At 38.8% G+C, this 16,310-nt stretch overlaps 1 protein-coding gene across 1 annotated transcript; it reads right to left on the bottom strand.

Annotated features, from left to right (window-relative positions):
- Positions 1-5,740: 5,740 nt before the first annotated feature.
- LOC139721613 (large ribosomal subunit protein uL18-like) lies at positions 5,741-16,101 on the bottom strand. Its single transcript, XM_071632944.1, has 7 exons — positions 16,026-16,101; positions 14,214-14,399; positions 13,216-13,350; positions 11,736-11,938; positions 10,327-10,501; positions 7,398-7,486; positions 5,741-6,103 (listed from the first exon to the last, which is right to left on the bottom strand). The coding sequence occupies exons 1-7, from the start codon at positions 16,026-16,028 to the stop codon at positions 6,010-6,012; spliced, it is 885 nt and encodes a 294-aa protein (XP_071489045.1). The 5' UTR covers positions 16,029-16,101; the 3' UTR covers positions 5,741-6,009.
- Positions 16,102-16,310: the final 209 nt, after the last annotated feature.

The raw sequence follows: 16,310 nt of genomic DNA, 5'->3' as shown, positions 1-16,310 counted from the left end.
CAAATTCAAACATCAACAATTAATGAGAAACACATTCTTGATATTGGATTTCCTTGGCAAAAACATCTTCTTACCCATAAAGGTGAGTAATTCCCTCACACACAATACCAAGTTTTCAGTATTGATGGAAATATGATAGGTAGTCCCACATGTGCAAATTAATGTCATTATTTTATGCCTTCTTTTATGCCTACTGATATAACGAGATATCGGCTATAACGAGGAAAATGGCTCGGTCCCGACCATCTCGTTATATCGAGTTTCCACTGTAGTTGTCCGATATCTGTGAATGGGTACAGTTCTCACTGTCATTAAAACTGTCATACATTTTTGTTTTTTTGCACTCTGAGAGGTACATTTTACATCTAAATATTTCCCAAACCAGCACACTTGGATTGGCCACACACTATGTTAGCATGTGTTGCTGTACTTGAGAATGCTTGTAGATATGAGTCCTGGCTACAACAGCTTATAAAGATAAGATGTTGCTGCATGTCTCTGCACCCAGAGGAATATAATGGACGTACCTGAGGTAGGATGGAAGTAGCAGTAGTTTCAACTTACAACAGGCATTTGAAAAAACAAAGTAGAAATAACTCAGTGTTTCATATCTTTTCTCATATTGTATTATATGGATTTGAAATGCCACATCAAGTATTCTCCCCTCACTTTCACAAGCCAAAGTGGTGGTAGCTATATTTGTCACATGCCATTCTGGCTGAAATATTTGCCAAGTTTAAAACAGAAAGATGCCTGAAGCAGTGGGGTAAAATCAAATGATATGGTAAAGGATATTGTAGGAATAGAAGCACTTCCATTTTAACTGCCCAACAAACTCTAGACAAGTTTCAGCCCAAATAGTTGTGCAAGTAGTGCAAAGACTGAAATTCATGTCTAATAGATTGACCAAAGTAAGAGGGATTGCAATAGATAAGTGTGCAGATTTAGTGCTACTTATAAGGTTTCTCATGACTTTTGTGTTACATCCAAACTTTCCAAATAGTGTGCATGGTGATTTTCAAGAAAATGCTGTGCTCATCTTTGGAAAATATGCTGTTTTCCACTCTGTATGCCTTACCAGCATCCAGAATCCATTCATGTGTAAAAATCATGTAAATGTATATAACCTATAGATGCTTCCAAGTTATTTGCAATATTGAAAGACATTTATTTCCAAAGGTTTTATTTCATATTTCATTGCATAAAAGCTGTAGCGCAGTGCTCGACACTAACGGTGGCCCGGGGCCACCAAAAATGCACGTCGGGCCACCAAAATGTCAGAAATGAAGAATTTGGTGGCCTGATCGGGCCACCCAAAAAGGTCGGATGTTTGCCTTTGGGCCACCAAAAATAAAAGTTAGTGTGGAGCCCTGTGTAACGTGTAGGGGAAAGTTTATAATTCAGCATTTTCAAGTTCCTAGGACAGTATGTCTACCGTCCCAAATGTTGCCAGAGTATTGTATTTACCTGTAAGGTTAGCAGCGGTAAAGTTGTAGCTAGAGGTATCTATTGTGTGAATGACGTTAATACCAGAAATGATCTATCAGAATGTGCAATCACTGTGGACAAATTTATTCACCAGAAACGGGTGCATTCCTATTTGGTTTCAATTCCAGGGTTGACTACTCACAAAGTCGCTGTGTAACATTTCCCTGTACCCTGTTGTGTCTAATCACCAAACTGGAGTGTGATTGTTTACCGTGATGTTAACACTGAGAATCTCACTAATGCTGTAAGTGACTTATATTTTGTGAGCATGGTAATATTTTGTGAGCATGATATTGTACGAGTTTCTGCACTCACTGTGCAAGTGGTTAAATTTGAGTTTGAGTACCACAGTGACAGAATGATAAATAATTGTAATTGATATTCAAGCAGTAAAATTAGGAAGTTTCCACCTCAGAGACCATGTTGTGTTGCACATTGCCTTAAACAGGAAGCAATATTTCGGCATGTTGTTATTTTGTGATTATCTGTCGAGGAAACTACAGCCTAACCACAAAATTTGTGACTTAAGCAGCATTTGACTATGGTGTGTCAATCCTGGAGGTGCACCAAATTTGCAAGAAAATCAGTTTGTGTGTAAGGCTAGGCAGGTAACAGTCCATCCTATGTGATTTTCATACTTATATGGTTTAAGGGAAGTTTAAAAATAGTACCAATGGCATTTCTTCTTCAGTTTTTGTTCGGATAGGCAAGTTGAAGAAAACATTTCTCAAGGTTTGTCTGCTGCTCTAGTAGCCTCAATGTGGGTACAAAGTTGGTATTATAATCATGACACTGGTGTCTTATGTCTTATATCAGTTTGAAGAATGATCTCGCCCAAGTCAATTACAAATTACGGTTTAAGGGACCGCAGAAAATCCTTTCATTTCAACTTAGACAATAGGATAACATAAGGTTATATGCATCTGGGGCAGAATTTTCCTGCGACTTAACCAATTTTTTGACTTGTGCTCGGTTGATGTTGGCAAGGTTGACTGTATTTTCCATATACTCTGACCACAGAGATGTCCTCAATTGCAAATGCTCCATTTTGTATTCAGATCTTCATGTTTGTAATCTGTTCCTGTTGTCACAGTTGGTCTTTTGTTGTTATTTGTTTGTTTGTTTGTTTGTTTTTTATACATTTAGGGCACTTCTGAGTGCCTAGTTTTGTTATGCAGCTGTTTACAGGGTTTGAAAGGGATATCTGTAGTTCAAACCTTCTTTTTTTTTTCATCACAAGTGTTCTTTGCTTTACTTTCATCATTCCATGCAGTTTTTAGTTGTCAATTGCAAAAATATATCATCTGCACTGTAGGTATCACTGACACTATTGACTGTCACTCACCAAAGCAGTGAAAGAGTCGAGTGTCAAAGAAACGCTTATAAATCATCTAGTGTCTGTTTCCAATGGCAAAGATTACTTAGTTGAAGAAGTCATGCCTTGAAAAGTTGTAGGTCTTGCAACATTTAAGAATGCATTGCAGTCATCCTCACCGAAGTCAAATCCAAAAGGACTGGAGAAAATCCAATTTGGATTTACATAACAGAATTAAAACATTTTTATATCCATCCTGGATAGAATATTTGGTTTTGCCCAATTTTTTTTACTGGTGCAAGTTCGACTTTAATAAGCAAGGTTGATTATATTTCCTTTTTAGTGACCTGTAAATTTTACATGGCTTGAGAGAAAGAGAGCAAGTCTCCAGCATGGAATTATATGCATGTACATTGTATTCCATAGTTTGGCACGATAACGTGGTTGAAGGATATGGGAGGGCAAATATTCATTGAGACACAAAGGTAGACTAGTCCTACAGTTGTATGTACTTGTATCTATCTTTGCAAAATGTATTGACTGTACACACACACGATGTGCATGATTAGTATGCAGAAGGTGGTTGACGTACACTTTCGTAGAGAGGCTACAGTCGACTCCCGTTATAACAAAGTCCTCAGAACTAGCAGTTTTCTTTCATCGTATTGAAATTTTGTTATAATTGAACAAATGAAATACAGTATATATAAAAATTCAAAGCTGATAAATCTTGGGCTTGAATATTTACTTTCTTGTACTTGGAATTTTGTTATAACCATGTCCTTTAAGTGGAATTGCACTGTACATTGTACTACAGGAATCGGTGTGATTGTAAAGGCTATATTTGAGCCTCTGCCCTGACGGGTATCAAAGACATTATTTTCACATGAAAGTGTGCAGTAAGCAAAGCCAAATTGTTTCGCAAAGTCTGTGATCTTTTGGGTCGTGGCGCTTTTTGATTTCATTTTGATTTATTTTTTTTAATGCTATCATGTATTATTGGCCATCAATGCAGCCACTGTAAAACTTAGCTTCCTAGTGTATCGATAGTCTGTGACATGCCCATTGGCTGTGCTTCAAGACATCACATGAAGAAGCTTTTAGTGCATAAAACCACAGGATTTCATATGGTAATGCAAGATACATGGCTGCATGCTTTGTCGTGTTCCAAGAGTGGTGGGCATTCAACAGTTGTTTGAATTTGCAAAATACACAGCTAGCTGCTTTATATGTGATGTTTTCATTTTTTTTTTTTTTTGGGGGGGGGGGGTAGGGGAGGAAGTCATTCTTTTTATACAGTTGTAGTGAAAATTCATCTTGTTCCCATCATTGTCTTGGCAGTCTTACAATCCTCCTGGTAATCTTGATCCTTGCAAATTTAGAATACCACAGCAGTTTCCCAAGCTTCTGACAGATCATGCAGCTGAATTGCGGTAGAGTGGAACCTCATTACAAAGAGGTCATATACAACAAAACTCTCTTATAACAGATTGATTCTACAGTCCCAACTCGTTATTTTTTTTGTGTTTGTACTCTCACGTCATGAGAAACCCGACATAATGAGATAATGACATATTTTTTTAGGTCCTCGTTATAACCTGGTACCCCAGCCTGGTTCAATCCCTGTTAGCTTGTAACACAGCCATAGACTGCTTGACATGGAGACTACTGTATAAACTTATTTTCGCGTACAGATATTTTTGTGAGTTAGATCACAGACATTTTTGTAAAATGTTTTTGCGAATTGACACCGATGCTATCGTACAATGCATTGTTACCCTAGCGCATGGGAACATACTCTGTGTGTTGTTAAAGTCACGATCCAACTGTGATTCACGAAATTCATGAAAATTAAACCCTCGCGAAAATAACAGCTTATACATTACAATTTATTACTGTAGTACAATGTACTTCCTTGAGTGTCAACTTTGTCATATGATTGCTGATGACTTTTCGTACTTCTTGAGGCAATATGTATGCTGGCATTTGTGCACTATTTGGATATCATAATATAATCAGGAGTATGAGTGAGTTGTTCGAGAAGTGAATACAATGTACCAATGTTTGCGACTCATTTCCTTTGCCGTCATCCATTATGCGAGTCCAATATGTTGAAAATTTTCTCAATGCTTAATTTAATGTACATAATAAATACATGCTAATCAAAGACCAAAGTTTGTGGCCTTGTCCTGTCTTGAGGTCTGCAGTTTGGGAGAAACATTACAAAGAAGACTTAGGAAGAATATGTGACAAATTGATTGATGGATGGATGGACTGATTGATTGATAGCAACTGAATGCCATCTTGAAAGTCCATCTTGATAATATTATGTTGCTTTGTAAAAAAAAAAAACCAGAAAAATCTGAGAAGTAGATTGGTGAAAATGTGGGGAAAAATCACACATATGAACTGATAAAGTTACAAGAACAAGACAAATTGGTAACTTGGATGGCACAGGTGTTGAGCAACTATTTTGCTTGTACACAAAATTTCATTAATTTTCATTTTCTCAAATACTTATCCACTGACATGCTAAAAATGTATTACATGTACTCATATTTCACACCACTAACAGATCTGGAGAAAAATTTTCTCATGAAAAAAAAAAGGAAATTTGTGACATTTTGGGCACAAATAGAATGGAGAGGTGCGCAACATCCATACTAGACAGTTGCCAATTTGTCTTACTCTCTAAATTGTATCAGTTCATAAATTTATCAGTTTTCAACTTTTTGTGTGTATGTAACTTTTTTCCAAAATTTTCACTGATCTACTTTTCCGACTTTTCTGTTTTCAAACAAAGCAACATACTATCAGGATGGAGTTTCCTTGAAGGGATTTGTTCAAGCGTACAGCACTGGAGAAAAAAAAAAAATCTACATCACACAGACACCAACAAATTAGAAGGAAACTATATGATTTGCATTTCCATCTTATATGACTGCATTTATTGTCGGTGCCCATCACTTCCAAATTCAGAAAATGCCCCACTGGGTTACAAAGAAAAAAGCCAGAGTCCTGTTCACGTCTGTCAAACATGGGTGAGAAAGTTGTAAATCAGCCGGTCAAGATAAGTTGAATCTGCTTCCAAAACTGGATGGTAAGTCCACTGCATCTGCTTTTGTGGTTGATACTGTAGTGTGTATGTCTGTCTGTCTTTGTGTATGTGAGAGTTGGCACAGATGGTACGTACACTATCTCCTGTCCTAATCCTGGACCTGGTTTGCTCTCAGGAAGGACGCCTTCTTCTGCTTCACGCGGTCTTTGCGCTGGGCCAGGGTCAGCTTCGCACGGTTCCACCTGCCATACAGAAACATGGTCCATGTAGTCAATAATCATGAAAATACAAAGAAATAAAAAGCAACAACAAATAAGATATTTTATGGGAAAAAAGTAATTGCCGCTGATGTTGAACTTTGACCACTATCACTAAATGCACATACTTTTTCACCTACAGTGCACACTCGTTAAAACAGAGTAGTCAGGACCAGTGGTTTTCTTTCATTACATATCAAAATTTCATTACAACCAAACAGTTAAGTATGGAAAGATTATATATGATCATTTTGGAACCTAAATTTTTACTTTGTTTTAAAGAGAATTTCGTTTAAAACCCTGTTCATTAAAAGTGGCGTGCACTGTATTTCAACTATTCCTACCAAAGTATGTTACCACAGAACATTAGATTATCTAGCTGGAGTTGCAACTGAAACACAATCATTGAGGGGCAATTTCCTTGAGACACTGCTCAAAATTCAATCAGCATTCTACACCCCACGTACCAAGATTATCTATTGAGCATGTGTTTGTTTGTTGTTGTTCTTTCTGAGACTGTGATACTGCGATCTCTGACAAACAGAAAGTCAAACAAACTGCTCCCACCCCCTCTCCCCCCCCCCCCCCCCCCCCCCCTCCAAAAAAAAAAAAAATGATTGTAGAAATAAAGATTTTAGAAAGGCCTCTGGCACCCTTTGGGGTAGAGGATCAAAAGAGAAATCTGCAGTGGCCTTTTAGATTCCACCACTCTATCTTCAAGTATAGAAGTATGCTACATTTATATTTTCATAGCAGCATACAATAATTCTACTGTGACTGGGAATGGCATCATAGTGGTAAAGTCTCATGTAAACTAGATACAGAATCTTGTCAAAAGCACTGAAGTGCTTCCTGGAAAGTTCAAAATCTTGAACCCTCCTCCCCCCCCCCCCCCCCCCCTTAAATCTAATAACTGTCATGTGATGATTTCACAAGATTTCTAGTCCAGGGGAATCTCATTATAACTAACTTGCTTACATGGTACAAGGGTATCAATTTTAGAGAGGTTAACCGGCAGTCATGATTTTTCCCGTTACCATGTTTGGCTGGTCTCGTTTAGTACTTTTTTCTTTTTCTTTATTAGTATGTCTATGAGGAGGTAAAGGTAATGGCAAGGTAAATTTGGCAGTTCCAGCAACCTTGTAATTAAACATTCAAACTCATAAATGCACGACTCTGTGCATTTTATCAATGAAATGTGATAAGTGAGGGCTTTTAGCTACACTTGTAAGGATCCACCATTTCTGGTTAGAAATAAGTGTGAATGGAATGAACTTACCTCTTTGGAGTCACGGTGCGTTCGGGCTTGGACTTGGCCACAGGATCGGCCCTGATGGCAGCATGGGCGTTCTTGTACATCTGTTCCAGCTGGGATATACAAAGGGACAGGAAATGGAGCAGGGTGTGAATCCTACCTCAAACAGTGTATCAAAAAATACTACATAATCAATGAAGAAACTGGATTTGTTAAGGTAACTTCGCAGTATTTGTGCAAAAGTTCAGCTATTTGACAGCCAGTGCCTACGACTTTAATCGGAGGTCGGCACCTCACAAGTAAATGGCAACCACAGATAAAATCCCTTTCCTACCACATAAGTGCATAATTTCTGAATCACTAAAGGCATCTTATATCAATTTCAACAACCCTCAGCAGCCATTTAGGAATCACTAGGATCATACGGTAATTCCAGCTGTTTTTTGGCATATCATCACTGGGTGTATTTTCTCTTTCTCCTCCTTCTTCTCAAACTCTCACGTCAGTTCCAAACAAGCACACAAGAAGAGACCTAGTGTGTAAGGGTGGAAGGGTAATAAAATATGAACACAGGTGACTCCCATTAAAACGAAATCCTCAGGACCGGCAGTTGTAACATTTCGTATTAGCTGAACATGTAAGTATGTAAAGATATATAAATTTTTAAGTGGAAACTTGAATTTTTACTTTGTTGTTACGAGTGTTTCGTCATACCATGTTCCATTTCATAAACTGTAGTGCACTGTATTCTTGCCCTAAGATGAGCATTCAATATCTGCCTCCCTCCCATCCAAAGATCACCAAAACATCAGAGAGGACTTTTATGGATGAGAGGTTCTAGCCCCCAAGAGTCCTCCAAAGGTTTACCATTCATCACTAGTCCTTACCTAGGGCTGCACACAAACTCATTTTCTCTACTGGTCTGACCTGTCTGTTGAACCAGTAGATGCCCCCTTTGTCTATCTTTTACTGAAAATGTTACTGGTCTGACAGTGATTTTTACTGGTCAGGGACCGTCCGACTGGTGCCAGTGTGCAGCGCTGCTTTACCCTACGATCCATACAATGGATATCCATTACAGACAACAGTCAACTCCGCACAAGTCAACAGCACATACGTCAAATAATCAGCTAAGTCGATGCAAATAAAGAGTCCCAATTTGCATTCATAGCCTATGTGTGTTACTCCTTGGTACAAGCAGAAGTTGAATATGGCCCGACTCGGAGCTGACTGTATTTCCACTGGCTAAAATTAATGTACTTGTCTAGTCCTGGCTTTGTCATATATTACAGGAAATGGTCCAATTTTTGGCCAACAAATATGAACTAGAAATGTCGCTATGGCGACTGGTATGCCTCCGCCATAATGCATGATTTTCCTAATAGGTCTAGATAGTACATGTGGACAATGTGTGATTACATTTTCACAAAACTGGCAAAATATTGAAATGACAAGTTTGTCACAAATGCGTTGAATGTTCACCTTCCTTGACCTTGGTTTTGTGGATGAATAGGAGAGCATGTATTTGGGGATTTAAGGACTTTAACTTGACTTTGACCCATTCATACATTTATGCATTGAGTAATTTTCATGGTACCGGTATGGAGAAAAAGTGCGATTTCTGTACTGAATAGTATATTGTTACCACATTCATCTGGCCTTTGACCCTAAAATTCATAAGATACTAGTAATCACTTTCAGGTAGAGCATGCATAAATATGCAGTAAGTTTCACGATAAATTGAGCCACTTCTGAGATATGGAGGAAAAGTTAGTTCAGCACTTTCACTTGATCTTTGAACTTTTGACCTTTGAGGCAAAAAAAAAGAAAAAGAAAAAAAAAACTCTCCAGAGAATTTCTATTAGGTTACACATGCATACACCAAGTGTAAAAAAAAAAAATAATCCTGCTGGCATTGCATGAACATGATGGAAATAGTAAAATTTTGAAGTGTTGCACTTGACCTTTGACCCCTGACCTTTGACCCCATGAACCCTACATTCTCTAGATAATCACTGCCAGTCAGTACATGTATATACTATGTTCCATGAAGATACCTTGAACAATTTTCCAATTTACAGAGAAAAAAAAAGAAGTTTTAATACTTTTACTCGACCTTTTGACCTTTGACCTTTGACCTCATGACCCCAAAACTTTCACCAGAGAATCTAAATTGGGTAATACATGTATGCACTAAGTTTCAAGAAAATATCTTCTGGCATTGCATAGATATGGTGGAAATAGTGAAATTTTATGTATTTGACCTTGACCTTTTGACCTTTAGCACGTGCACCCAAAAGTTGATAGGCACAACTTCACCCCCAAATACACATACATGCCAAGTTTCATTAGGATACCTCCACAGGTTCTGATAGTTACCTTGTCCACAAAATTCATTACGGACGGACGGACGGACGGACGGACGGACAACCCGAAAACATAATGCCTCCGGCACCACTTCGTGGCGGAGGCATAAAAAACTTATTAAAATGTCATTCCCACAAACTAAGAACCAAATGGATATAGAAAAGGGAGGGGTAAAATACATACCACAATATTTGCTCAAAACCAAATGCACAAAAATTCCAAAACAAAGAGATATAAATAAGTATGACAAACATTTTTTTTTGTAAATATCTATGCCAGTATTTTCATTTTCATCAAAAACAAAAAAGGTCTCATACTTAGTTTCTGATATAAAGCTTCACAGATGTAAGAACAAATCATCTCATATGCAGGATGATGCTAATCAACTAGGGGAACATATTCTGAGCAGGCATCAAATACAATACAAAGCATGCTAAAAATCTGACTAACACAGATGTGGTCGGTATTGAAACTATATAAATACACAGGTCCATGGCAGTAGCATGTTTTTTTAAACAATTTTTATCTGCTTTTATCTGTGAACTTAGAATTCAGGATCATAAAACAGAGGGTTAAATCATCTCACGTTGTCGGGGGTGATGTTGTGCTTGATGAACTGGGAGAACTGCCTCTTGTAGGCCTCATCTTCCTCCTGCAGCTCCTTCATGTAGTCCGCCACGTGACCTCCAAAGATGTACTTCCTGTGCACCTCGGCGCTGAACTCTGCACTCTCAGCGTCGTAGCCAGGGAAGCGCTTGTTGCTAAAAGATAAAAGATACAAGTAAGATCAAAGCATCACAAACACTCACACACAGCCTTTTCCTTCTAATTTTAAGAGGCAGGAAATACCTTGTACTTGAATGTATCATACATTTAAAGTCTTAAATCAACACATTTTACTACAGGATTCAAATACATTCTCTCTCTCATGCACACTCATACACTTGCACACATACATACACTGGCCCTCTCAAATTTATGGAAGAGTAATACACTTGTCAATTGTAGTTCCAACACCTAGGTACATGGGGATGGCCGGGACTTGCATCTAGTTGCATTTTTATGATGTTACACATCAGGGACAAGTCTGGCTCAAGTCCCTGGCTAATTCCCTGACAGGCCAGAGGGTATATGAGGCACTCAGAAATATTCCTCAATGTTGATGTTTGTCCTCAAACCCTGATATATTTCCAACCCATCCGGGCCAGAGAAATGAATTTCCCCCAACAAACCCGGCATATTCCTGACCAACACAGGCAAAATAAGTGAATCTCCCCTGACAAATCCCAGTATATTCCCAACAAGTGGTGGATCCAGGGAGACCACACCAGGCGCACCGCCCCCCTTTATTTTTTGTTGAAACAAAAGAAATAACAAGAAAAGCATGGGGGAGGGGTGCATGCACCCCCCCCCCCCTTTTTAATTTTGTAAACGCGCCCCCTCTTTACAAAATTCCTGGATCCGCCCCTGCCAACCAATCTGGGGCAAAAATGCTAAAATCCCCAGCCACATAAGTCCCGGTCATCCTCGGTTACCCAGGGGTCAGGACTACAACTGAAAAGTGCACAGGCTCACTCATTCTTCTAAAATTCAGAGAGTTTAAAGCTTGTCAGGCCTAAACATTTTCCATAGATCTTTGATGCTTGACATAAACTTGATGCTTAATTCATATCACCTCATCAGGGCAGCATTCTATATCATTCCTCTCTTTGAACAATTCTGCCATTAGGATCTTTAATCACATGTCTTACTCTTTGGTCACTCACTATTTCCATTTGCAACACTTGTGGTTGTTGGTTGTTGGTTGTTGGTTGTTGGTTGTTGGTTGTTGGTTGTTGTGGTTGTTGTTGTTTTTGTTTTTGTTCTGTTATCATCTCCATAAATTGAGAACAAAAACAAAAGAGGAAAAAGAAGGAAAAAAGAAACCCAAAGCAAGTTTTGGCATTCAAGCTACCAGAGACTTTCAGGTCTATATGCTGTTTACTTGTCTCGTACCTGTGTGGGATCTCCAGACCACCATCCACAGCACCCTTCAGCACTCCGAAGACCTTGGCCCCGGTGGTGGTCCTTGCCAGACCAACATCCAGGAAGCAACGGAAGGCTCCGGCCTGTCCCTCCTCACTCTCCACCAGGTAGTCATCACCATCAGGCTCCGTCTGACCCTCGTAGATGGTATCCAGGTTGAACTTCTTCAAAACCTGTCGCAAGGAGGAGCAAACATGCATTGGCACCATCAATCAAACTGTCTGATTGAACAATTTGTGTTTAGTACTGAATTCTTCAAGATGTATCCAATTCCTAACAGTGAAATTTGGGGGTTTGACTACACAATTAAGCCACTTTCATTTGATCTTGCCTTCTCGTATTTTAATCACAGAAAAACCTGCAATGAAATGGAGTGTAGAAGTTGCTAATTACACATTCAAAGGGTATGCAACATTAGTCAACATTAGTCCGTTGAATTGACCTACTACAAGTTTAGCCAGTCTACAAGTCTTTTGAGCAAAACTGCCCATTCAAATTTTTATTTTGCAAAAAGTCTGATGACTCATGGCTCATTTAGGTTTTGTTTCAGTTCATGCCAACTGAAAGAAAATGTGGATGCTGAGAAGCATGACAGAAATACAGCTTCCTTCATTCAAAGATATTGTCTGGACCCACTACTTTTGGTTAATATGAGAAAATTATACTACATTTTTCTGTTTCTTTCTAGTTCATGTGGCGAACAGGCCCATGGAATAATATCACAGTAGGGTATCTTGTTTTTACTTCTTCATAAGCACTGTTGCAAATGTTCTTCTGGTCAGGGTGACCTTTGACCCAGTTCAAGGCAGATCAAAGAGGGAAGCCAAATCAAACCTCATTAGGTCTTTCCGTCTTTATTTTTTCTTTTTGTCAACAGTACATTGCCGTGTATGGAAAATTCAACATATGGACCTTCCAAAATTCTGATATGTTCACACATCTAGTGTCACCACCCTCAGAAGCCAAGTTGGAATCAGTGGGTGTCATACGGTAATTCCAGCTGTTTTAAGGCATATCATCATCGGGTCTCTACTTTGCATTGCAAAGAAACTTTGCAAGATAAGCATGTTCACTTCTCTATCATTGGCTAATACATATCAAATCAAGGGTAAACTTCTACAAATGTGTGAGTACTTGTGTGTGGTTCTATATTTTTTCTCCTTTTACAAAAGTAATTCTACATCTTCTTTCCAGGTAACTTCAAATTACCATGTACAAATTTTTAGTTGGTTCAGTTTAATAGTACAGTAAATGAGAATAGAAGATAGAATAGTAAAGTTTCACTTTTCTGGTAATTGAATACAAGCTACCTCACTTCTGTCAAATTCAAAATTTCCACACAAAAAATAGAACTCATAAAAATGATACCCCCACCCCCCCCCCCCCCCAAAATGAACAAACAAACAAACAAGGCTTTGTGCAAAGGCATGATCAAAGAGTGCAAACTCACCCTGCGGGCAAGGAGAAGTCCAGTGCAGTACGCTGCAGCGTAGTTGGTCAGCCCGACCTTGATGCCATAGCGAGGGAGCTCGTGCGAGTAGGCTGCACACACGATGTAGTCTCCCTCAATCTTGGCATACGCTATCTGCAAAAGAAAAAGTTCAACAAAAATGCTACCAACTTGAGGCCAATTCTCACGCACTGATAGCCATATAATAATACAATTCACTCAATTCCATAACTGAGATTTTCTACTAAATTTTGATAAATCAGAATACGTATATGTACAACTTGAACACGCATGTGTCCTGTCAATATTTGCCTTGCACTGGAAGTGCAATGCGAGTCTGAGCTCAGAGCACTGTTTGTAAGTAGAGTGCAACCACCCTCAGAAGCCAAGTTGGAATCAGTGGGTGTCATACGGTAATTCCAGCTGTTTTAAGGCATATCATCATAGGGTTTCTACTCTACATTACCACTTGCACCACAAAGCAACATGTTTGGATACAAGAGTTTGGTTGTATCACTATTGGCTAATCAAAAGTAACAAAAAGTCTAACAATGAAAATGTCAATGCACTTTGCTCAAGATGGTTACATGAAAACCAACAGGTTTTCTTGACATCTCACAACTTTCAAAGGTATCAATTTGTCATGTACAAGAGTAAACACTGGATAATATCATGAAGTTGTAATGAAGCAATGCTGTCTACATCAATGATTTTCTCTAGTTTCATTGTGAGGGTAATTGCCAAACGTACTTAGTTTTCACAAGAAAAATGCATGAAAATATGAAAAACAAACAAAAATCAAAAAGAATTTCTTTCCACGGTTATGTACAATCTTGGAGGAAGCACAGAACATTTCAAAATTCTTCTTGTTGCCATTTCAGCAATACCTATCGAACATATCATATATTTAATGAGACGCAAAATGCATTCTCTTCAATATTCGAACAGTGGGAAAATAGAGCATAGAACAAGCACAGCATAGTCACTGAAATGCCTACCTGACATGTTATGTCCTTGTTGGTGAATCGCACAATCATGCGATACTTGGGGGTGTTGTACTTGTTCTTGTCTTGGACAACCAGGTAGCGGCGGGCCTGGTAATCAGTCCTGCCTTCACGTCTACGCCGGAATTTCACTTGGTACCTCTTGAAGTAGGCCTTGTTCTTCACAACTTTAACGAACCCCTACAAATGAATGGTTTAGTTAAACACATTACTTGTGCATGGTCAGCTTTGGTCTTCCACCAAGGGGGAAAAAAAAAAAAAAAACATAACCACATCTCTAGCCTTCAAAAAAAAAAAGAACACACACACACACAAACACACACACAACTAGAATTTAATCGTAGAAAAAAGACTAAGTTCAAGGCACAGTAGTTTTGCATGTCACATGTTAATGCCACAACTCTGGATGACAAAAGCTGTAACCAGCAATGTCCGGATGCCATTCAGAGATGTGGACTATTTATTTCCGCCAAATCGTAATGTATGACTGGAATTTAGTTAAATATATCTGAACTACCCCTGTTCCCCTGTTCCGAGTAGATCTTGATCTAGCCAAACTCTAGGGCCTACTCCACATTTTGTCAAGACTGTTACTGGAACACTATCTACTTGAGTAAATGTTTGAAATTTGCCTTGAGTTTATCACCACAATGTAGCCAAATACTCTGCAGCCTACAGACCTATTTTCAAATAACTTTTGCTTTTTATATTTTCACCAAAGGGTCAAACCTAGGACCCTATTCTTAATCTACTTGTTTTGCATTCAACACGAGATTCATAGCCAAATGGCATGTCTTTCAATTTGTACCAGAGTGGTGCTGTTTCTATCTTACCGAGTGCTTACAAAACCAACTTCCTACAATTCTAATAAGCATGATGTAGGTCTACGATCTGAGGCAAAATCTGGATCATTCGCGCGCAGGCGCGCAGAGAGGTGGGAGCCGCAGAAAAAAGCTCTGAAAATATTAAGTCGGATCAGGCCGCTAGGTGCGGCAGTCTTGCATTGTGCGAACACGCTGGCGCCCGTGTTTTGATTGGCGCTCTGCATCAGTTGATTAAAACTCGATTTTTGCAGAAAAATACAGACAGGATTTTTTTCTTCTTTTCATCATGGATAGTGGACATGTGTGTGTAAACAAAAAAATCACCGTACAAAGTTGCAACAAATTATACGTCAGATGTGAGATGAATAAGTGAATAGGGGTCCTCTTGAGGACCTCCCCCGGGGGCCTCATGAGGCGGGGCAGTCCTCGTACGGGGGAGCAGTCCTCATGAGCCGGTTTCCCGGACTGATGTTTCGTCCACTGCACTCAGAGTAGACAACTAGGCCTAACCATTAGATCAAACATTATTTGTATAATAAATCACACATGACATGTCGTATATGTCCACACATTGACTGTAATTTTATCTGTTAATTTACACTGCACTACTACTGTGGGTACTGATCTCGGTTATACAGAAATGGCGATATTGCTATCTGAAGTAGGCTCTGCTCTAACCCGTCAGATGCATAAATAGCAATTTGCATCTAACTAGACCCAACAAAATACGGCACATGGTACTGTACAGTACGCCTCACACTACCGTTCATTCACGCGTACGCATATGCATACGGGCATGGTATACCCAGTACGCTAGGAATGCACTTCCACGTATCCCCGTGTAAGTTGAAGGGGAGACCCATCACTACATCCACTAAATCATAGCATTTTACGACTCATCTGTGCTTAAAATATACTTCTATAAGGGGATATATGCTCATTCATTTGGATCGTAAGTTAATTTATGTTATCAAAGATTTACCATTCTGGCAAATTTGCCCTGATATCAGGGTCTTTTCCGATAGCATCGGTTTAGGGCTGTACACCGTAGAGAAAAGACCGAGTGCAAGAATTCAAGCATTAAATATATTTATTCATGTAATAAAAACCTTTTCAACGTTATTTATACACTCATAATAATTCATTAGAAGTATGATAATTTATTGGTATCTATGATCTCAGAAATGTATTTTTTTTAATTTGACAATTTTACATGATCATGATGATTTACACTTTAATTGATAGCTACTTTTGACCAATGAGATGA

The sequence above is a fragment of the Diadema antillarum genome, unplaced genomic scaffold, assembly GCF_040938485.1.
Source record: "Diadema antillarum isolate AM-2024a unplaced genomic scaffold, OU_Dant_1.0 scf00000146, whole genome shotgun sequence".
Classification (NCBI taxonomy): Eukaryota; Metazoa; Echinodermata; class Echinoidea; order Diadematoida; family Diadematidae; genus Diadema; species Diadema antillarum.
The sequence above is the reverse complement of the archived record's forward strand: the minus strand, read 5'-3'. Positions and strand labels throughout refer to the sequence as shown.

Coding starts and splice junctions, on each gene's coding strand:
- LOC139721613 (XM_071632944.1), bottom strand. Junction 13,351..14,213: donor ACAAGGACATAACATGTCAG/GTAGGCATTTCA, acceptor TTTCTTTTGCAG/ATAGCGTATGCCAAGATTGA. Junction 10,502..11,735: donor GGTCTGGAGATCCCACACAG/GTACGAGACAAG, acceptor TTTATCTTTTAG/CAACAAGCGCTTCCCTGGCT.